Genomic DNA, 22,906 nt, shown 5'->3' with positions numbered 1-22,906 from the left:
CGACTATTAAACCCGGCTCTGGGTGGCCGCGCTATAAACCTCGCCTGCCCCCTCGGGTCCGCCGCACAGACTCGAGTCGTCTTCTTCCTCTGCTCTTGCTCGGATCCCCTACCCTGCTCCTCACCCCACCCCGCCTCTCGAGGCGCGGCACAGCACAGAGGAGTCGGCGGAGATGTCGGGCGTGACGGCGGATGAGGACAAGAAGCCCGCGGGCGACGGCGGAGGCGCCCACATCAACCTCAAGGTCAAGGGGCAGGTATGATCCACTCCGATCTCCGTCTTCCCCTCTTTTTTTCTCGATGGAGTACTCGTTCTGGTAGTGATGGTGGCGGTCGGATCCTAGTTCGTAGTGTAGTTCCAGCTCTGTGCTATCGATTTAGAATCCGGATCTCTGTTTCTGCTCCGTGGCCGATTGGTTGTTTTAGATTCATGGCTCTGTAGGCTGCAGATGCGTGTGCCTAGTCTCGCCGACAGCCGCCGACTGGTGTCCCCTCGTTAGTTCGCACTTGAGGCTCCTGGTGCTCGTCGGTTGCTCTGTCGGCCCGCTTCACCTGTACTGGCGCCGTGTTTGTAATGTTTGTGTCTGTTCCGTCATCGATCTGTAGGCCTACATGACAGTCATAAATCTGCATTCTTTAGCCACTGGTAGGGTAGGATACGCCCAAATGTGGTCACTGTAGGGAACCAGGCTCCCCTAAGTAGTACTAGGCAAAACTTGAGCTCCTGTAATCCTGCTTATTGGTGATTATGATCTTGTTATCTAATTTTGCATTGGTATTCAGAAATAAAATTCATATGCTCTTCAGAAAGTATGTCAATACATAACTAGTGCGTTTTATTATTGCTTCGTAGTCAGTTTCAGTCCTAATTGTTTTCTCTGCACATCAAGCTTGTAATTGTTTTATATGGGAATAATGGCAACATGTGTGTACTAAATGCCTAGCTCTTGACACTTGTCCCTAATCTGTTCTGCAGGATGGCAATGAGGTTTTCTTCCGCATCAAGAGATCGACACAGCTGAAGAAGCTGATGAACGCCTACTGCGACCGTCAGTCTGTGGATCTCAACTCCATTGCTTTCCTTTTCGATGGTCGTAGGCTCCGTGGTGAGCAGACCCCTGATGAGGTATGCTGTTCAACTTTTTGCCAGCATGCCTAACATTAGAACCTTAACATTCACTAGGTTGATGGTCTGTGCCGTCGTTGATGTATTCTTTGCAAATTGTTTCAGCTGGAGATGGAGGAAGGCGACGAGATCGACGCCATGCTTCACCAGACCGGAGGGTGCTTTCCTCGCCCTTAGAAGGAGCTTGCTTGCAGCCTGGCTGTTCTATGTCGTATGCTACCTTTAGAACTAGAGTAAAATGTAAGAAGTGAAAGAACTTGTGAGGCTATGGTTCTGTGCCATAACCTGAGGGGTCTGGAGGTGAAAGAACATCGGAGTACTGTTGATGTCGTGACTGAAGTATCATCCATTGCCTAATATATCATGCCTTGTTGTGTTCCTAGTGATTTGCAAACTCATTTGGTTTCTCATCGTAGTGAGGCATCATTTTCTGTCTTGTGTACTGTCGTGTGTACAGTTGTTTTTTTGGCATGCCCTGTTTTTGGCGGTGAGCAACAGTGTTTGTTTGCCGATAACACATTGCAGCTGTGCCAAGGTTCTGTAGAGTAGAAAGTTCAGAAGTTTGTAGTTTTGGGCTGAGCTGCGTGACTCACCGACAACAGGGATGCACTGTGGTGAATGCGGTGGTTTGGACTTTGGAGGATGCAGATTAGTGGCAAGATGACACGACGGCTTCCCCGCAAAAAAAAAAAAGATGACACGACGGCTGCTCTCTGAAGAATACAAGTCTCGTACCAAATAAGATTCCTGAAATCTAATCCTTATAAAAAAATTGAGTACTTCTGTTTGTTAAAAATAATCAGGCAGATCGAGCACCTTTGTCCCAGTTTCAATTCCACATAAGTTTTAAAACTCGTCTGTGGTTGAATAATTGATGCCAAACTTCACAAGTTTGACCATATAATATGAAATAATATCGACATCTACAATACTGAAGTTTGAAATATGAAGTAATATCAACACCTACAATACTAAGCATGGAAATTAAATCCATTACGCATCTAATGATAGAATGTTGATATTTTTCTCTATCGGACTTCAGACAAAACTTATATATGCAGAGTAAAAAGAATAGAAGGGAGTATGCCATAAAGCTTCATCCAACGCATTGCTGCTTAGGTGAGGTGCTAAGTTCTACCAACTAATTTTGGCAATGTATAAGTGCTTAACTTTTGTTATGCTTTCTTTATTTAATTGTTTTATAACTAAACTCTTTTATGCATTGGTTAGTAGGCAATTTACACATGTCCATACATTTAGCATTGTTTCTTCTCGAGGTCACCATAATACTCTCTCTTCTCTTTAATTTCTTTGTCATATCAGTTTTTTTGGTGTGCATATGTGGCACTCTCAACACATGTACACCATGAAGCACGTGCAAGTAGCTAGGCCAGAAAGAACGACATGTGGACTTCCAGCCCGTCACCCAAGCGGACACGTGCCGTTCGGTTGAGTCATCTACCGACCAAAGGTTTGACCACCAACGTCGACGAGCAGAAACACAAGACCGCCATCGACAAAGACAAGGAGCGGCAACACCAAAGCCTTTCAGCAAATTCTTCCATATAGGATTTGGAGGGAGAAGTAGATCTTTGCGCTGAAGAACTTGGATTATCACCATCGCCAAACTCCGAGGGAGGGCCTCTAGGAACTTGAAGCGCAGGCTCGGCACACGATGAGCTTCCTCCGGTTCTAGAAACCCTTGAAGGGGCCTCTGATGGAGGTTGAGGAGGAGTTGGAGAAGACCGCGCCTTGCACATCACCAAGAAGTCGACCTCTCTTCGGTGCATAAGACAGAAGAAAAAACCATCACTGGATCGAGATTATGGAGACATCAGAAGCTAGGCAAGAAGACATGTGCCTCCCCCAAATCAACTTGCTTCAACTTCCAGGCGACCTGATTTGAGGCACAAATAATGAGCAGTTGGAGTATCAATGTGGTAAGATGCATTACCGGCCGAGAAAGAGCTAACAAGAGGTTGGGGGATTATTGGATCTAGGAGAAGAGCATCAAACAAGAGGCTTCATTTTGTCCTAGAAACTCTAGCAACAAAGTGTGGGAGAAGAGGAAAGAACAAAGCCGACTAGGACTAGGAGGTTATTTGAGGAGGAAGGAGCACCTACTACTCCGAGGATAACAAAGCCGACGACCGCAAAGCATGACCACCGGCGCCTCCACATCGGCGACTACCTCTGGACAACTGACGACAAAGCGTAAACTACTACTAGGAATGTAGTAGAAGAGGGAGATAAACAGGGTGAAGGGCGGCTCCGAGCCCCTCTACCCCTCTGTTGGGGAACGTAGTAATTTCAAAAAAATTCCTATGCACACGCAGGATCATGGTGATGCATAGCAACGAGAGGGGATAGTGTTGTCTACATACCCTCGTAGACCGTTCGCGGAAGCGTTATATCAACGCGGTTGATGTAGTCGTACGTCTTCACGATCCGACCGATCCAAGTACCGAAAGCACGACACCTCCGAGTTCTGCACACGTTCGGTTCGGTGACATCCTCGCCTTCTCGATCCAGCAAGAGGGGCGGAGTAGTAGATGAGTTCCGGTAGCACGACGGCGTGGTGACGGTGTTGGTGAAGAACAATTTTAACAGGGTTTCACCTAAGCACTACGAAAACTATGACGGAGGATAAACTAGAGGGGACGGGGTTGCCGGCACATGGCTTGGTGTTTCTTGATGTGTCTTGGGTGCTAGCCCTACCCCTCTATTTATATGTTGAGCCTTCGGGTCGAAACTTGGAGTAAAAGCCTCCACAAAGTCGGTTTCACCTGAAAGGCAAGAGTCCTTCTTGGACTCCAGGGCCAGACGCCAGGGTTCCCGGCGTCTGGACCCAGACGCCAGGGACCCTGGCGTCTGGCCCCTAGACTCCGCAAAACTTCCTTTTGCGCTTTCCAAAAACCTCGTGGGCTTTCCCCTTTGGCCCAAATAAAGTGTTCTCGTACCCAAACATTTCGGGAAACATCCGGAACCCCTCCCGGTGAATTCCGGAACCCTTCCGGAGTCCAAACACTATTATCCCATATATCAATCTTTATCTCCGGACCATTCCGGAGTTCCTCGTCATGTCCGTGATCTTATCCGGAACTCCGAACAACATTCGGTCACCAACATACATAACTCATAGTACTATATCGTCAACGAACGTTAAGCGTGCGGACCCTATCGGTTCGAGAACTATGTAGACATGATCGAGACACCTCTCTGGTCAATAAACAATAGTGGGACCTGGATGCCCATATTGGCTCATACATATTCCACGAAGATCTTTATCAGTGACACCGCATAACAACATACGTTGTCCCTTTGTCATCGGTATGTTACTTGCCCGAGATTTGATCATCGGTATCTCAATACCTAGTTCAATCTCGTTACCGGCAAGTCTCTTTACTCGTTCCGTAATACATCATCCCGCAACTAACTCATTAGTTGCAATGCTTGCAAGACTTAAGTGATGTGCATTACCGAGAGGGCCCAGAGATACCTCTCCGACAATCGGAGTGACAAATCCTAATCTCGAAATATGCCAACCCAACAAGTACCTTTGGAGACACCTGTAGAGCACCTTTATAATCACCCAGTTACATTGTGACGTTTGGTAGCACACAAAGTGTTCCTTTGGTAAACGGGAGTTGCATAATCTCATAGTCATAGGAACATGTATAAGTCATGAAGAAAACAATAGCAACAAACTAAACGATCAAGTGATATGCTAACGGAATGGGTCAAGTCAATCACATCATTCTCTAATGATGTGACCCCGTTAATCAAATGACAACTCATGTCTATGGCTAGGAAACTTAACCATCTTTGATTCAACGAGCTAGTCAAGTCGAGGCATACTAGTGACACTCTGTTTGTCTATGTATTCACACATGTATTATGTTTCCGGTTAATACAATTATAGCATGAATAATAAACATTTATCATGAAATAAGGAAATAAATAATAACTTTATTATTGCCTCTAGGGCATATTTCCTTCAGTCTCTCACTTGCACTAGAGTCAATAATCTAGTTCACATCGCCATGTGATTTAACATCAATAGTTCACATCACCATATGATTAACACCCACAGTTCACATCGTCATGTGACCAAAACCCAAAGGGTTTACTAGAGTCAATAATCTAGTTCACATCGCTATGTGATTAATACCCAAAGAGTACTAAGGTGTAATCATGTTTTGCTTGTGAGGGAAGTTTAGTCAACGGTTCTGCCACATTCAGATCCGTATGTATTTTGCAAATTTCTATGTCAGCAATGCTCTGCACGGAGCTACTCTAGCTAATTGCTCCCACTTTCAATATGTATCCAGATTGAGACTTTGAGTCATCTGGATCAGTGTCAAAACTTGCATCGACGTAACCCTTTACGACGAACCTTTTGTCACCTCCATAATCGAGAAACATATCCTTACTCCACTAAGGATAATTTTTACCAATGTCCAGTGATCTACTCCTAGATCACTATTGTACTCCCTTGCCAAACTCAGGGCAGGGTATACAATAGGTCTGGTACACAGCATGTCATACCTTATAGAACCTATGGCTAAGGCATAGGGAATGACTTTCATTCTCTCTCTATCTTCTGGCGTGGTTGGGTTTTGAGTCTTACTCAACTTCACACCTTGTAACACAGGCAAGAACTCCTTCTTTGACTGTTCCATTTTGAACTACTTCAAAATCTTATCAAGGTATGTACTCATTGAAAAACTCATCAAGCGTCTTGATCTATTTCTATAGATCTTGATGCTCAATATGTAAGCAGCTTTACCGAGGTCTTTCTTTGAAAAACTCCTTTCAAACATTCCTTTATGCTTTGCAGAATAATTCTACATTATCTCCGATCAACAATATGTCATTCACATATACTTATCAGAAATGCTGTAGTGCTCCCACTCACTTTCTTGTAAATACAGACTTCACCGCAAGTGTGTATAAAACTATATGCTTTGATCAACTTATCAAAGCGTATATTCCAACTCCGAGATGCTAGCACCAGTCCATAGATGGATCGCTGGAGCTTGCATATTTTGTTAGTACCTTTAGGATTGACAAAACCTTCTGGTTGCATCATATACAACTATTCTTTAATTAATCCATTAAGGAATGCAGTTTTGTTTATCCATTTGCCAGATTTCATAAAATGTGGCAATTGCTAACATGATTCAGACAGACTTAAGCATATATACTAGTGAGAAACTCTCATCATAGTCAACACCTTGAACTTGTCGAAAACCTTTTTGCGACAATTCTAGCTTTGTAGATAGTAACACTACTATCAGCGTTCGTCTTCGTTTTGAAGATCCATTTAATCTCAATGGCTCGCCGATCATTGGGCAAGTCAATCAAAGTCCATACTTTGTTCTCATACATGGATCTCATCTCAGATTTCATGGCCTCAAGCCATTTCGCGGAATCTGGGATCATCATCGTTTCCTCATAGTTCATAGGTTCATCATGGTCAATTAACATGACCTCCAGAACAGGATTACCGTACCACTCTAGTGCGGATCTTACTCTGGTTGACCTACGAGGTTCGGTAGTAACTTGATCTGAAGTTACATGATCATCATCATTAGCTTCCTCACTAATTGGTGTAGGAGTCACAGAAACAGATTTCTGTGATGATCTACTTTCCAATAAGGGAGTAGGTACAGTTACCTCATCAAGTTCTACTTTCCTCCCACTCACTTCTTTCGAGAGAAACTCCTTCTCTAGAAAGGATCCATTCTCAGCAACGAATGTCTTGCCTCCGGATCTGTGATAGAAGGTGTACCCAACTGTCTCATTTGGGTATCCTATGAAGACACATTTCTCCGATTTGGGTTTGAACTTATCAGGATGAAACTTTTTCTTATAAGCATCGTAACCCCAAACTTTAAGAAACGACAACTTTGGTTTCTTGCCAAACCACAGTTCATACGGTGTCGTCTCAACGGATTTAGATGGTGCCATTTTTAACGTGAATGCAGCTGTCTCTAATGCATAACCCCAAAAATATAGTGGTTAATCGGTAAGAAACATCATAGATTGCACTATATTCAATAATAGTACGGTTATGATGTTCAGACACACCATTATGATGTGGTGTTCCACGTGGCGTGAGTAGTGAAACTATTTCACATTGTTTTAACTGAAGGCCAAACTCGTAACTCAAATATTTTACTTCTGCGATCATATCATAGAAACTTTTATTTTTGTTACGATGATTCTCCACTTCACACTGAAATTCTTTGAACTTTTCAAATGTTTCAGACTTGTGTTTCATCAAGTAGATATACCCATATCTGCTCAAATCATCTGTGAAGGTCAGAAAATAACGATACCCGCCGCGAGCCTCAACACTCATCGACTGCATACATCAGTATGTATTATTTCCAATAAGTCAGTTGCTCGCTCCATTGTTTCGGAGAACGGAGTCTTAGTCATCTTGCCCATAAGGCATGGTTTGCAAGCATCAATTGATTCATAATCAAGTGATTCCAAAAGCCCATCAGCATGGAGTTTCTTCATGCGCTTTACACCAATATGACCTAAACGGCAGTGCCACAAATAAGTTGCACTATCATTATTAACTTTGCATCTTTTGGCTTCAATATTATGAATATGTGTATCACTACGATCGAGATCCAATGAACCATTTTCATTGGGTGTATGACCACAGAAGGTTTTATTCATGCAAATAGAACAACAATTATTCTCTAACTTAAATGAATAACCGTTTTGCAATAAAAATGATCAAATCATATTCATGCTCAACGCAAACACCAAATAAAATTTATTTTGGTTTAACACTAATCCCGACAGTATAGGGAGTGTGCGATGATGATCATATGAATCTTGGAACCACTTCCAACACACATCGTCACTTCACCCTTAACTAGTCTATGTTCATTCTGCAACTCCTGTTTCGAGTTACTACTCTTAGCAACTGAACTAGTATCAAATACTGAGGGGTTGCTATAAACACCAGTAAAGTACACATCAATAACATGTATATCAAATATACCTATGTTCACTTTGCCATCCTTCTTATCCGCCAATTACTTGGGTAGTTCCGCTTCCAGTGACCAGTTCCTTTGCAGTAGAAGCACTCAGTTTCAGGCTTAGGTCCAGACTTGGGTTTTTTCACTTGAGCAGCAACTTGCTTGCCGTTCTTCTTGAAGTTCCCCTTTCTTCCCTTTGTCCCTTTACTTGAAACTAGTGGTTTTGTTTACCATCAACACTTGATGTTTTTCTTGATTTCCACCTTCATCGATTTCAGCATCGAAGAGCTTGGGAATCGTTTCCGTTATCCCTTACATATTATAGTTCATCAAGAAGTTCTACTAACTTGGTGATGGTGACTAGAGAATTCTGCCAATCACTATTTTACCTGGAAGATTAACTCCCACTTGATTCAAGCGATTGTAGTACCAAGACAATCTAAGCACATGCTCATGGCTTGAGCTATTCTCCTCCATCTTTTAGCTATAGAACTTGTTGGAGACTTCATATCTCTCAACTCGGGTATTTGCTTGAAATATTAACTTCAACTCCTGGAACATCTCATATGGTCCATGACGTTCAAAATGTCTTTGGAGTCCCGATTCTAAGCCGTTTAAGCATGGTGCACTAAATTATCAAGTAGTCATCATATTGAGCTAGCCAAACGTTCATAACAGCTGCATCTACTCCTGCAATAGGTTTGTTACCTAGCGGTGCATCAAGGACATAACTCTTTTGTGCAGCAATGAGGATAAACCTCAGATCACGGATCCAATCCGCATCATTGCTACTAACATCTTTCAACTTAGTTTTCTCTAGGAACAAAAAATAAAACAGAGGAGCTAAACGCGAGCTATTGATCTACAACATAGATATGCTAATACTACCAGGACTAAGTTCATGATAAATTAAAGTTCAATTAATCATATTACTTAAGAACTACCACTTAGATAGACATCCCTCTAATCATCTAAGTGATCACGTGATCCATATCAACTAAACCATAACCGATCATCACGTGAAATGGAGTAGCTTTCAATGGTGAACATCACAATGCTGATCATATCTACTATATGATTCATGCTCGACCTTTCGGTCTCAGTGTTCCGAGGCCATATCTGCATATGCTAGGCTCGTCAAGTTTAACCTGAGTATTCTGCGTGTGCAAAACTGGCTTGCACCCGTTGTAGATGGACGTAGAGCTTATCACACCCGATCATCACGTGGTGTTTGGGCACGACGAACTTTGGCAATGGTGCATACTCAGGGAGAACACTTTTATCTTGAAATTTAGTGAGAGATCATCTTATAATGCTATGGTCAATCAAAGCAAGATAAGATGCATAAAAAAGATAAACATCACATGCAATCAATATAAGTGATATGATATGGCCATCATCATCTTGTGCTTGTGATCTCCATCTTCGAAGCACCGTCATGATCACCATCGTCACCGGCGCGACACCTTGATCTCCATCGTAGCATTGTTGTCTTATCGCCAACTTATGCTTCTACGACTATCGCTACCGCTTAGTGATAAAGTAAAGCATTACAGGGCGTTTGCATTGCATACAATAAAGCGACAACCATATGGCTCATGCCAGTTGCCGATAACTCGGTTACAAAACATGATCATCTCATACAATAAAATTTAGCATCATGCCTTGACCATATCACATCACAACATGCCCTGCAAAAACAAGTTAGACATCCTCTACTTTGTTGTTGCAAGTTTTACGTGGCTACTACTGGGCTTAGCAAGAACCATTCTTACCTACGCATCAAAACCACAATGATAGCTCGTCAAGTTGGTGCTGTTTTAACCTTCGCAAGGACCGGGCGTAGCCACACTTGGTTCAACTAAAGTTGGAGAAACTGACACCCGCCAGCCACCTGTGTGCAAAGCACGTCGGTAGAACCAGTCTCGCGTAAGCGTACGCGTAATGCTGGTCTGGGTAGCTTCGTCCAACAATACTGCCGAACCAAAGTGTGACATGCTGGTAAGCAGTATGACTTATATCGCCCACAACTCACTTGTGTTCTACTCGTGCATATGACATCTATGCATAAAACCTGGCTCGGATGCCACTGTTGGGGAACGTAGTAATTTCAAAAAATTTCCTACGCACACGCAGGATCATGGTGATGCATAGCAATGAGAGGGGAGAGTGTTGTCTACATACCCTCGAAGACCGTCCGCGGAAGCATTATATCAACGTGGTTGATGTAGTCGTAAGTCTTCATGATCCGACCGATCCAAGCACTGAAAGCACGACACCTCTGAGTTCTGCACACGTCCGGCTCGGTGACGTCCTCGCCTTCTCGATCCAGCAAGAGGGGTGAAGTAGTAGATTAGTTCCGGCAGCACGACGGCGTGGTGACGGTGTTGGTGAAGAACAATTTCCGCAGGGCTTCGCCTAAGCACTACGAAAACTATGACGTAGGATAAACTAGAGGGGACGGGGTTGCTGGCACACGGCTTGGTGTTTCTTGATGTGTCTTGGGTGCTAGCCCTACCCCTCTATTTATATGTTGAGCCTTGAGGTCGAAACTTGGAGTAAAAGCCTCCACAAAGTCGGTTTCACCTGAAAGGCAACAGTCCTTCTCGGACTCCAGGGCCGGACGCCAGGGTTCCCGGCGTATGGACCCAGACGCCAGGGACCCTGGCGTCTGGCCCCTGGACTCCGCAAAACTTCCTTTTGCACTTTCCAAAAACCTTGTGGGCTTTCCCCTTTGGCCCAAATAAAGTGTTCTCGTACCCAAACATTTCTGGAAACATCCGGAACTCGTTCCGGTGAATTCCGGAACCCTTCCGGAGTCCAAACACTATTATCCCATATATCAATCTTTATCTCCGGACCATTCCGGAGTTCCTCGTCATGTCCGTGATCTTATCCGGAACTCCGAACAACATTCGGTGACCAACATACATAACTCATAGTACTATATCGTCAACGAACGTTAAGCGTGCGGACCCTACGGGTTCGAGAACTATGTAGACATGACCGAGACACCTCTCTGGTCAATAACCAATAGCGGGACCTAGATGCCCATATTGGCTCCTACATATTCCACGAAGATCTTTATCGGTCAGATCGCATAACAACATACGTTGTTCCCTTTGTCATCGGTATGTTACTTGCCCGAGATTTGATCGTCGGTATCTCAATACCTAGTTCAATCTCGTTACCGGCAAGTCTCTTTACTCGTTCCGTAATACATCATCCCGCAACTAACTCATTAGTTGCAATGCTTGCAAGGCTTAAGTGATGTGCATTACCAAGAGGGCTCAGAGATACCTCTCCGACAATCGGAGTGACAAATCCTAATCTCGAAATACGCCAACCCAACAAGTACCTTTGGAGACACCTGTAGAGCACCTTTATAATCACCCAGTTACATTGTGACGTTTGGTAGCACACAAAGTGTTCCTCCAGTAACGGGAGTTGCATAATCTCATAGTCATAGGAACATGTATAAGTCATGAAGAAAGCAATAGCAACAAACTAAACGATCAAGTGCTATGCTAACGGAATGGGTCAAGTCAATCACATCATTCTCTAATGATGTGACCCCGTTAATCAAATGGCAACCCATGTCTATGGCTAGGAAACTTAACCATCTTTGATTCAACGAGCTAGTCAAGTAGAGGCATACTAGTGACACTCTGTTTGTTTATGTATTCACACATGTATTATGTTTCCGGTTAATACAATTCTAGCATGAATAATAAACATTTATCATGAAATAAGGAAATAAATAATAACTTTATTATTGCCTCTAGGGCATATTTCCTTCACCCTCTACTCCAGTCGGCTGAGCCGATAGAGAAGGTGAGAGGGAGCGTCGAGGGAGCTAGCAAGGAAGGTGAGCGCAAAGAGAGAGCGAGAGAGGAGAGAGAAAGAAAGAGAAGAAATGGCCGTTTCATAGAGCTTGTTAAAATCTTGATACATGACACCCACGACATTATGATATGTTGCTTTTAACCCTTCCAACCTAGGAATGTAGTTTCTCTTGGGAACTTTTGTCCCAAATGAGGATAACAGAGCAACTCATGTTTTAGCTAGTCACTGGTGGATGCCCAAAACTGTACCTGGAATATGCATCCATCAATTGCGAATGATGTACCTCCATTTCCAAACGTGATACAATCCGCCATCAAGTCTTTCCATTGAAAAAAAGAAACAAGTTATCGCTTTTCCTATTTATTCTGTGTACAGGTTGGGGTTGAGGCTCTTCTCATTACTACAATGGTGAGTGCGCTCTCTCCTGGAGAAATATTTCTTCTTTATAGGTTACAAGCCTCTTGTTGATGCCATAAAAAATAAAAATAATCCCATAGCAGTCAAGGTCACTACAGATGATTGCCTTGTCATGCAGATTTCAGCTTCACGAATATAGATCACACAATGTCTGCTTCATTTATTGTAACTCTAGTTATGTAACTGGTAACCTCGCTAGATGGGTGTTAAGAGATCGACCCGCTCCACTCTAGGCCTTCCTATGCAAAAACCATAAATCCATGATGTATCATGTTCGCACTAGAATAGCACTTGAGCATTTGGAAGATTGCTATCTGTTCTATGTGTTGGATGTTATCAAGGAATTTTTTTATAAGGCAATTAGAGCCCTACATTGCAAAAAAGGCATTGTTGTACAAACGACATCATGTGCATGATTCCTGCTCGACAACATATATCATATCTGAAAGGATCAGTATGGTTGACTAGAAGGGGAGGGGGTCGAATAGGCAACTACCAACTTTTAGCTCTTTTAAACAAATTAGGGTTAACAACAAAATAGGTTGCCTAGATATGCGACTAGGTGCACAACTTATATGATGAGCACAACAACAAGCACACAAGCAAGCACACGATACAAGCACAATAAAAGCTTGCACAAAGTAAAGGTAAGAAGTAACCTCAAGTGGAGACGGTGAAGACGAGGATGTGTTATCGAAGTTCCCTCCTTTTGGGGGAGGTACGTCTCCATTGGAGCGGTGTGGAGGAACAATGCTCCCCAAGAAGCCACTAGGGGAATCATATTCTCCTTATGCCCTCGTACCATGCAAGATGTCATGAATCCACTAGTGGTGCCCTTGAAGGTGGCAATCAAACCTTTACAAACAAGGCCGGGGCTCTCTCCACAACTTAATTGGAGGCTCCCAACACCACCGCGAAGCTTCACCACAATGGAAATGTGGCTCCGAGGTGATCTCTTCCATCCAGGGTGCCCAAATACCCAAGAGTAACAAGATCCGCAAGGGATTAGTGGGGGGGGGGGTCAAATATCTCTTGGTGGAAGTGTAGATCGAGGCCCTCTCCTCCAAATACTAGAAGATCAACAAGTTTTGATGGCTAGGGAGGGAGATCGGATGAAAATTGATCTTGGAGCAACATGGGGCTTTTGGGATAAGAGGTCAGTGTTCTTGGGGAAGGAGCCCCCATTAGATAGTGGGGAAAAAATCCAACCGTTATCTTCTCTCTGCGCACACACAAGTGGTATTACCACTCTAGTGAGCGGTTGTCGGTGCTAAATCTGACATATCTCGAGGTAGGGGTCCTAATCTACGCGTCTTGGTGAGATGTTAACATGATGAACAAGGGACACTAGATTTTACCCAGGTTCGGCTCTCTCGAAGAGACAATACCCTACATCCTACTTTTGATTGTATTGATATGGGGGATGATACATAGTACACGTATGTACCACGAAATTGTTGGTCTAAGTTGTAATGTCATCATCTATTGACTACCCGACCTCGGTTTATATAATGCACCGAAGGCCTAAGATGTAGAAGAGTCCTCGTCTTATGCGCCATATCTTGTGAAGGCTTCCTTGTATGCGTCAAGGGCTGCCTGGAGTGGCCCATGAGTGAACCGCCATGGGGGTCCTCGGCCCGATCCACCTGGTCGAGAGACGACATGATGAGTACCCCCCTAGTACAAGACACCACCAGTAGCCCCTTGAACTAGTCTTCAAATTGGGGACACTCATCGGTTCTTTTGAACTATTCTTCATCTTCGGCTATCGATCTTGAAAGCTGGTTCAACAAATCTTCCCATCTCCAATCTTGAGGATCGCCGAGGAGTATCTGAAGAGTTCACACATCGAGCATCCGAGTGATGACCCACAAGTATAGGGGATCAATCATAGTCCTTTCGATAAGTCAGAGTGTCGAACCCAAAGAGGAGCAGAAGGAAATTATAAGTGGTTTTTAGCAAGTATTTTCTGCAAGTACTGAAGTAGCAGTAACAGATAGTTTTGTAGCAAGGTAATTCATAACAAGTAACAAGTAGCAACATTAACAAAGTGCATCAAGGTTGCTGATACATCTTCAACGTATCTATAATTTTTTATTGTTCCATGCTATTATATTATCCATCTTGGATGTTTTATATGCGTTATTATGCTACTTTATATCATTTTTTGGGACTAACCTAGTGCCAAGTGCCAGATGTTGTTTTCTCCTTGTTTTTGCCTTTACAGAAAATCAATACCAAATGGAACGAAACTTTTTAACGATCTTTCTTGCACCACAAGACACCCTAGAAGCTTCGAGAGGAGGCTAGAGGAGCCACGAGGTGACCACAAGCTCGTAGGGCGCGCCCTAGGGGGGCGCCCCCAAGCTTGTGGGCCCCTCGTAGCCCCTCTAACCCTAATTCTTCTTCTATAAATACCCAAATATTTCCCATAGACTAGAGGGCACACCAAAAATACTTTTCCGCCATCGCAAGTTTCTGTCCTCGTGAGATCCCATCTGGAGACCTATTCTGGTACTCCGCCGGTGGGGGATTCGATCGCAGAGGGCTTCTACATCAACCTTGACGCCCTTCCGATGATGTGTGAGTAGTTTACCACAAACCTAAGGGTCCATAGCTAGTAGCTAGATGGCTTCTTCTCTCTCTCTCTTTGATCTTCAATACAATGTTCTCCTCAATGTCTCCAACGTATCTATAATTTTTATTGTTCCATGCTATTATATTATCCATCTTGGATGCTTTATATGCATTAATATGCTATTTTATATTATTTTGGGGACTAACCTATTAACCTAGTGCCCAGTGCCTGCTACTTCTTGAGATTGCATTGGTTTTTCCCTTGAAGAGGAAAGAGTGGTGCAGCAAAGTAGAGATAAGTATTTCCCTCAGTTAGAGAACCAAGGTATCAATCCAGTAGGAGACAACGCACAAATCACCAATACCTACACAAACAATCAAACACTTGCACCCAATGCGATAAAGGGGTTGTCAATCCCTTCACAGTCACTTGCAAAAGTGAGATCTGATAGAGATAGATAAAACTAAACAAAAGATAAAGTAAATCACTACAGGAATCAACTACTTTGCCGTCTACCACGACGGACGGCAGAGGCATGAACGGCGGACGGCAAAGGTCTTTGCCGTCTGCCGCGGACGGCAAAAGGCTCCGGCAAAGTAAGGTCCAGCAAAGAGCTACTTTGCCGTCTGCTTTAGGTGGCTGATGGCAAAGGGGCCTTTGCCATCAGCAGCAGACGGCAAAAAAAGCAGACGGCAAAAATTGCGCTGGTAGTCCATTAGGTGGCTAACGGCAAGCCTTTGCCGTCCGCCGCTGACCGCAAAATTTGTCCTACCTTTGTCGTCCGCCGAATGATGTCAGCTAGACGTCACTACGCGGCAGGCCTTTGCCGTCCGCCGCTGACAGCAAAATTTGTCCTGCCTTTGCCGTCAGCCACTGTAGGCAAACTGACCAAATGGGTCAGCTCCTAGGAAGCACAGTTGGCTGTCACGTGGCTTCTTTGCCGCCTGTCACGGACGACAAAGAGCCCATTGCCGTCGGTGGCTGACGGCAAAGAGCCTGCATATTGGCTCTTTTTTTTGTTTTTTTAAATCCAACAATTTTCACAGCAAATATATATCACATATATAGATATATTTCACAGGGCTATTTAATAGCAAACATATTACATATCCAGCACATAAGTTTCATCCATTCATACATAAGTAAGTTCCATCAAGTTGCACATACACATTGTTCCATCCATACATATTACAATGCAAAGTTTCATCAAGATAGCAAGTTCCATCATAGCAAGCTAGAAGAATACTTGAAGAGAATGAAAGAAAAAACAAGCACTCCATCATAACAAGCTAGCTTCCATGAAGTGAATGAAATCTGCAAAATGGCAAATAAGAAAGTTAGAAATAGGTGACTAGAAGAAGAAGACTAGAACAAGAAGAAGACTAGAACAAGAAGTATATGTCATTTATGAGCTAACTTAGGTGAAATGGATGATACATGAGCTAACTAAGTTGAAATGGGTCGTTTATGAGCTAACTAAGGTGAAATGGATCATTTATGAGCTAACTTAGTTGAAATGGGTCGTTTATGAGCTAACTAAGGTGAAATGGATCGTTTTTGAGCTAACTAAGTTGAAATGGATCATTTTTAGCTAACTTAGGTGAAAGGATCGTTTATGAGCTAACTTAGTTGAAATGGATCGTTTATGAGCTAACTTAGTAAAAAGCATCATTTTAGAGCTAACCTAGGTGCGATGGGTCATTTTGGAGCTAACCTAGGTAAGATGGGTCATTTTGGAGCTAACCTAGGTGAAATGGGTCATTTTAAAGCTAACGTAGGTAAAATGGATCATTTAGGAGCTAATCTAGGTAAAATGGGTCATTTTAGAGCTAAGTTGGATAAACTGGATCATTTATAAGCTAACTAAGGTAAAATGGGTCATTTTAGAGCTAACTTAGGTAAAATGGATCGTTTATGAGCTAACTAAGCTAATTATGCAATTTTTGACATAAGTAAGCTAAGTACAAATCGTTTTAGAGCTAACTTAGGTAAAATGGATGGTTTTGGAGGTCAGTAAGCTTATTAAGTCATTTTGGAGGAAAAGAAGCTAACTCTAGGTCATTATGGTAAGCATATTGGAGGAAATAAAGCTAAGTGTAGGTCTTTATGCATTTGTTAAGCAAAACACTAGAGAAACTTACCATGATCATGGAGGTGTAGGAGCGGGCTGGCTCGTGCCGGTAGCTGGAGAATGATCATGCGATGCTTGTCTGGAGTTACGCTGCACCAATGATCATTTCAAATGTCTCGTTAGCATGATGACACTGAAATTTTAAGACTAGCAAGTAATGTCCATTCAAATTAAACTCACCATGGTCCCAGGAGCAATCACTAGCATCGGCGGAGCGGTCTGACCGGACTTCTCACACACAGACTGCACATTTGGTTTTGACAAACACAGTCATACTAGTTAGTAATGAGACAAACACTACATGAATGTTTTGGCTAATCTGCAGAAGAAACTTACCCCAAGGAGCTCGTACATGGCCCTTGCCTGCATGTCATTCCGTGCCCTCTCCTCCTCCAACATCTTTGTCGTCCTCTCCTCCAACTCCCGCTGCCTCTCCGCCGCCTCCGCCAGAAGTTTCTCTGTTCTATCTCTCTCACTCTGTATAGCAGCCTGCAACACCACTCACATGACCATTTGTAATCATTGATGGAAGCGCACACAATGTAATGAAGAAAGATAGCTGAGTACATATAACTAACCTTGAAGGCGAGTTGGACTGGCCATTCACGAGGCCTTATCTCAGGAGCGGAGCTCGACTGACGCGCCTTGATCTCCGAGAGAGTGCTAGGACAACGGATAAGTCCATCTCCCATGGCTATGGAGCCATGGGACCTCCCGCCACCAGATATCATCAGCAGCTCTGTATCAATGGGACCCTGGCTCGGGTTAAAGTCCTCCCCTTTCCTCGCCTTCCCCTGATCTCTATATTGCACGAGCTTGTCGTGGGAGGAGATGTTGGTGAAGTTCTTTGGATCATCGAGGTCAGACACAGAGAATGCCTTAACTTTCTTGTAAGGGCCAGTGTGGGCCATGGCATACAGGTCGTACACCTCTGGCACCTTATCCGCCTTATTGTAGCGTGCCTGAAAGAGAGAAACAAAGTTAATTAGTAATTAAAGGGCTAAAGCTAGCATGATGAATGAATTGCATGAATCATGAAGCAAACCACATACCCAGTTCCGCCCGAACTGAAATAAGTTGGAGCTGCCTTGATGGTGTGGCACACCTTCCATTTGGGCACGTTTGTCCTTGGCCTAATTGTGGAGGGCTAGCCATTCATTTGAGCACCACTCATTGACCAACACCTCCCAACAATCCATCCGATCCGCACACCATCTCGGAGGGGCCTAAGTTAGCAAATAGAAACTTGAGCGCTACGGCTATGAATTACTAAATGAAGTAAGTAAGTACAAGGCCTTAAGAATTACCTTCATGTACTGCTCCTTACTCAAGAACTTCTCGCGGCACGCCGGCTTGGTCTTCTTGATACCACGCAGGCGTAGTAGTCTCGAATAGCCTGCACCATAGCCTCGTGCCATAAGTTATGTAGTAGGCGCTTGCAGACGTTATCGATAACATTTGCCGCTTCCTCCTCGTATCCCTCCTCACACCTGTAGAATGTCTGCAATCAAATGAGACAATATTGATTAGTACAATTAATAACTAGCTAGTTGAAGATTTTTAATTGTGTAAAGGAGAAATTACCCAGAACTTTCTGATCACCACGTCTGCCCTCGTCTTGCACAAGACACCATCGATAATCTCACCCAGCGGGGCCGAGGCAGCCAAGTAGTGCTCCCAACTCAATCCAAACTCTGGAAGCCGACCCTCACCAGGCAATGTGACAAACCCCGGGAAGTTTTGCCGACAAAGAACTCCAAGGATAGAGTTGGGCCGGCGGACTCTATGATGGTGGTCCCAAACCCTGCAGCATGACAAGGCCAACACATTAGTTATTTGAAGAAACGTGAATGGAGAAGGTACAAAAATATCAAATGCACTTACCTCTCCCCATCAGGGAAAATCAATCACCTCTGCTCGCGGGTCGCCGGCACGGACGGGAGCCGTGTACAACCATGCTGGTAGACGGTGCCCCCCTCCTCAATATCAGTCGGCTCCCCACCATCATCAGCATGGCCAATCGACTCCTCATGCTGATCCGACCAGGTACCCCATCCAGACGTGTGCTCCTCTGGGGTCTTGTGGGCTGAACTCTCATGGGCTGAAGGCCCGTCGACCCGAGGCTCGTGGGCTGAAGACCCGTGGACCGGAGGTTCGTGGACCGGAGTCCGTGTCGCCTCCTCCTCGGACGAGTCCACCCTAACAGTCACGTGCTCGGGTGAAACAGCTGGGGGTGGCGGCGAGGAAGGCGCCGTAGCAGTCACCATACCTCCTCTCCCGCGACCACGTGCTCCACCTCCTCTCTTCTTCTTACCTCGTCCCCTGCTAGGCACCACGGTCGACGAAGAAGGGCCCGGCGGTGTCGCCATACTATCCAGCAATGCTCGGCGGAGAGGTGCATGTGGAATGGAAGACCTCACACAACGCGCCGACGAAGAAGGGGCCTCGGCGCGCTCCCGACCAGCGCCCACCATCTTTCAACACCTGCCATGACAAAGAATAAATGAAATTAGTACAACATAAAAAAATACCGACATGAATAATAATATGTAATCACTTAAGTGTATCATCATCAAGTACAACATAAAAAAATTGAATACCTGACACTACTAATAATCTCGATCAGTATCATCAATAAATGCATAATCATCATCATCACTATAATCAATGACGGGCTCATAGGGTTCATTGGCATCAACATGTGCAAGGCCACCTTGACGTGATCGATCAAGCATTGACAGGTCATCCGCAGAAGTAACCTCTTCTTGTTCCGGCTCTTCTTGTTCCTCCTCTGGGGTGATGTCGGACTCACTGTCGCTGTCTACCTCAATGTTTTGGGGTGAAGTATAGCGGTTCTTGAAATGCTTTTTGGAAAGACGTGTCTCTTGGAAGAATTCTCCTTCATATGTGTCTAGGTTAATGTGAGGTTCATAACCCTCTTCCTTTGGGGGAGAAAGTCTAGCACGTGGCGGCACTTCATAAACAACATCCCAACCTTTCATATTTGGATTAGTTTGGCAGGCCCACGGTAGATAGAATACTTGGGTCTCCTGTTGAGCCGTAATATAGACATCAGGAACATCTAAATGAGTGCTTTGGTTGATTTCAACTAGCCCTATATGTTCATGAGTCCTTCTAGTCTCCTTCGGCTGAAACAAATAACATTTGAAGACTACGACATTCGGTGGGTTTTCACCATAGAATAGAAGTTCATAAATTGCTTCAACTCTCCCATAATACTCGGTCGGGAGATGCAAAATCAAATGCTGCATTGGATTAAAGAAGCCCGGTGGAAAGATCTTCTCTAACTTGCAGATCAACTCCGGCGCCAACTCTTCCATTTCTTCTAGCACTGTCGGATTTCGGGTTCCGGCAGACCCTTAAGGTTCTAACTCTGGGGTGCGCACGGAGATCTTTCCCCTACCGACTCGCGCTTCTATGGCTCGCAAGAAATTTAGGCTCGAAAGAAGAACACACAAAGGACACGAGGTTTATACTGGTTCGGGCCACCGATGTGGTGTAATACCCTACTCCAGTGCGTGGTGTAGTGGATTGCCTTAGGGGCCGATGAAGAACAATACAGGGGGAAGAACGGCCTCGCGAGAGGTGTTCTTGAGCTGGTGCAGTGTGTTCTACTTGGTCCAGATCGCTCCCTCTCTTTCTCTTCTCTCGCCCCTTATTTTTCCTCTCTTTTTCTTCTCTCTTTTCGGGGGCTAGTCCTATTTATAGAGGCCCTGGTCCCCTTCCCAAATAATGAGTGGGAAGGGCGCCAACAATTGGCCATTTTGAAGGGGAACATCTAGTACAAGTTATCATGACCAAAGGTGGTCTTCGGCTGCCAAAAGCACTGGTGATGACGCTGTCTTGGGCTCCACAGTGACCTCCGTCCCGCCGCTCTGCTGGTCTTGGTCTCGTTGCACCGGAATGGTAACCTTTGCCCGATGCCTTGGACTATGCTTGTTCCCTTTGCACCGAAGGGCAAACAAGGACACTGCGCAGGCCGGCGCCCGCCTAATCTTGATCGTCATGGCTTGCGTCATGGGCTCCTCGCGAGGTGCCCCTGCCTTGATCTCTCCGCCTCCTCGCGAGCCTGCCTGATGAGGCTGCTCCTGAGGAAGCCTCCTGTCGTCCGCCCCGCAAGGCTTGTCCCCTTGCGAGGGTCTTGAGCTTGAGCTGATGAAGCTGGACCGCACTGGGCCCCCACTCGAGCCACGCCGCAGGCCGTAGGCAGGCAAGTCTGGGGACCCCCATTCCCAGAACGCCGATAGTAGCCCCCGGGCCCAAGGCGCGCCCGGGCTTGGCTTAGAAGAGAAGCGAAGGGGCAAGCGCGAAGCGCCGCGGGCCCCAATAGCCCGCGGCCTCGGGCGCCGCATGGAGTTTGGTTGGACGCGGGCATCTGCGCTTCCCCATGACGCCTTGTTACGCGCCCGGCTAAGCGGACCCGTAGTTGCACACAGTTGTTCCCCTTTCCACTGCTCACTCGCCTCCTACCTTTCCTTCTTCTTTGAGCTCCAACCTCCGCTGCCAATCTGGCTCGAGCTCTTCCCTCTTTCCATCGCCATGGCGCCAACAAAGAAAGGAAAGGGGAAGAAGCCCGCGCCTTCGCCCCACTCACCTCCGGTGGCGGCCCCCGCCGTTGATCGGTCGATCATACTCAATCCAAAAGCCTTGAACAAGGTCCACTCTGCCCTTGCCACTATCTTCAACGAGTGCGGCAGGACCACAGTCTGGCCTGCATCCCATGCCTCCCTTGATAGGATCGTCACGGAGGTCCGATTCTTCGTCGATGCCTTGTGGGCGGGTCTGGTTCCCCCCTTTTCCACTTTCTTCAATGCGGTGATCTCCCATTATCAGATCCGCATGATGCACCTCGGGCCTGAGTCCATTACCCTTCTGGCTGTCTTTGCTTTTGTTTGCGAGGCAATGGTAGGCATTCCTCCTTCCGTTGCCCTGCTGCGCCACTTCTTTTCTTTGCGCTTGAGCGACCCCACTCAGTGCTCAGGGTGCGTGGGCTTCTTCGCCGGCCAGAGACGGCCGCTTCGGGGATCGACTTCGGCCTTCCTCCTTCTAAGGCCAGGTTCAGAGAGCGGTGGCTGTATGTGGACGTCGGAGTGCCCAACCCTCTGCTCTCGCACCCGACCTCGCCTGCTGTTCCCCACTCGGGCTGGGACCGTGAGATGCTCGCAAGCTCCCGGCTCGCCTTCGTTTGGCGCTGCTTCCAGAGTTTGAGGGCGCTCAATGTGACTGCACCCAAGGTGGTGAAGGAGTTCCTCCAATGCCGCATTGCGGGGCACAGAGACCGCATGCGACTTCAGGAGGAGGACTTGGCGCCTGAAGTGCTGCGAACGGTGCTCAGGGTCTTGACTGGCGATCCTTCCCCAAGCAGCCTTCGGCGTGATGGTGCCCTTTTGTATCTTTGCTCTGGCAGGGCCGATTTTGTGAGGCAGATGCCCAGCTTCGACGAGTGGGGGCTGCGCCCGGCTGGCTTCACGGGGCCCCGCGAGAACCCATCCGCCATGGTTGCTCCCCCTGTCGTCCACAGTGGTCCTTCCTCAGGCGATAGAGCGGGGAGACCAGAACTGGCGGGAGCTGATGCGACTGATGTCGAGGTGCCGATGCCGCGAGAAGCCCTAAAGGCGGTGCCTCCCGAGGCCCACCCTGGAGCGGCGGCTGGCGCGGAGTTGCGGTCCTCGGCTCTTAAGGCCGGGGCTCCCGAGGCCCCGGCCGTTCCTCACGAGGCGACGCCTGATGGTGTCCCCCAGGCTCCTTCGGCGCTGATCTTCTTGACGCTTCTTCCGCGCCCCA

General features: G+C 45.9%; 1 protein-coding gene across 1 annotated transcript; it reads left to right on the top strand.

The window, feature by feature from the left end:
• Nucleotides 1-48: 48 nt before the first annotated feature.
• On the top strand, nt 49-1,533 carry LOC119270077 (small ubiquitin-related modifier 1-like). The gene is made up of 3 exons (XM_037552043.1): nt 49-256; nt 976-1,125; nt 1,231-1,533. The coding sequence occupies exons 1-3, from the start codon at nt 173-175 to the stop codon at nt 1,300-1,302; spliced, it is 306 nt and encodes a 101-aa protein (XP_037407940.1). The 5' UTR covers nt 49-172; the 3' UTR covers nt 1,303-1,533.
• The last annotated feature ends 21,373 nt before the right edge of the window (nt 1,534-22,906 follow it).

The sequence above is a fragment of the Triticum dicoccoides genome, chromosome 3A (genome assembly GCF_002162155.2).
Source record: "Triticum dicoccoides isolate Atlit2015 ecotype Zavitan chromosome 3A, WEW_v2.0, whole genome shotgun sequence".
Taxonomy (NCBI): domain Eukaryota; kingdom Viridiplantae; phylum Streptophyta; class Magnoliopsida; order Poales; family Poaceae; genus Triticum; species Triticum dicoccoides.
Note: the sequence above shows the minus strand (reverse complement) of the source record. Positions and strands in the feature narration are given on the sequence as shown.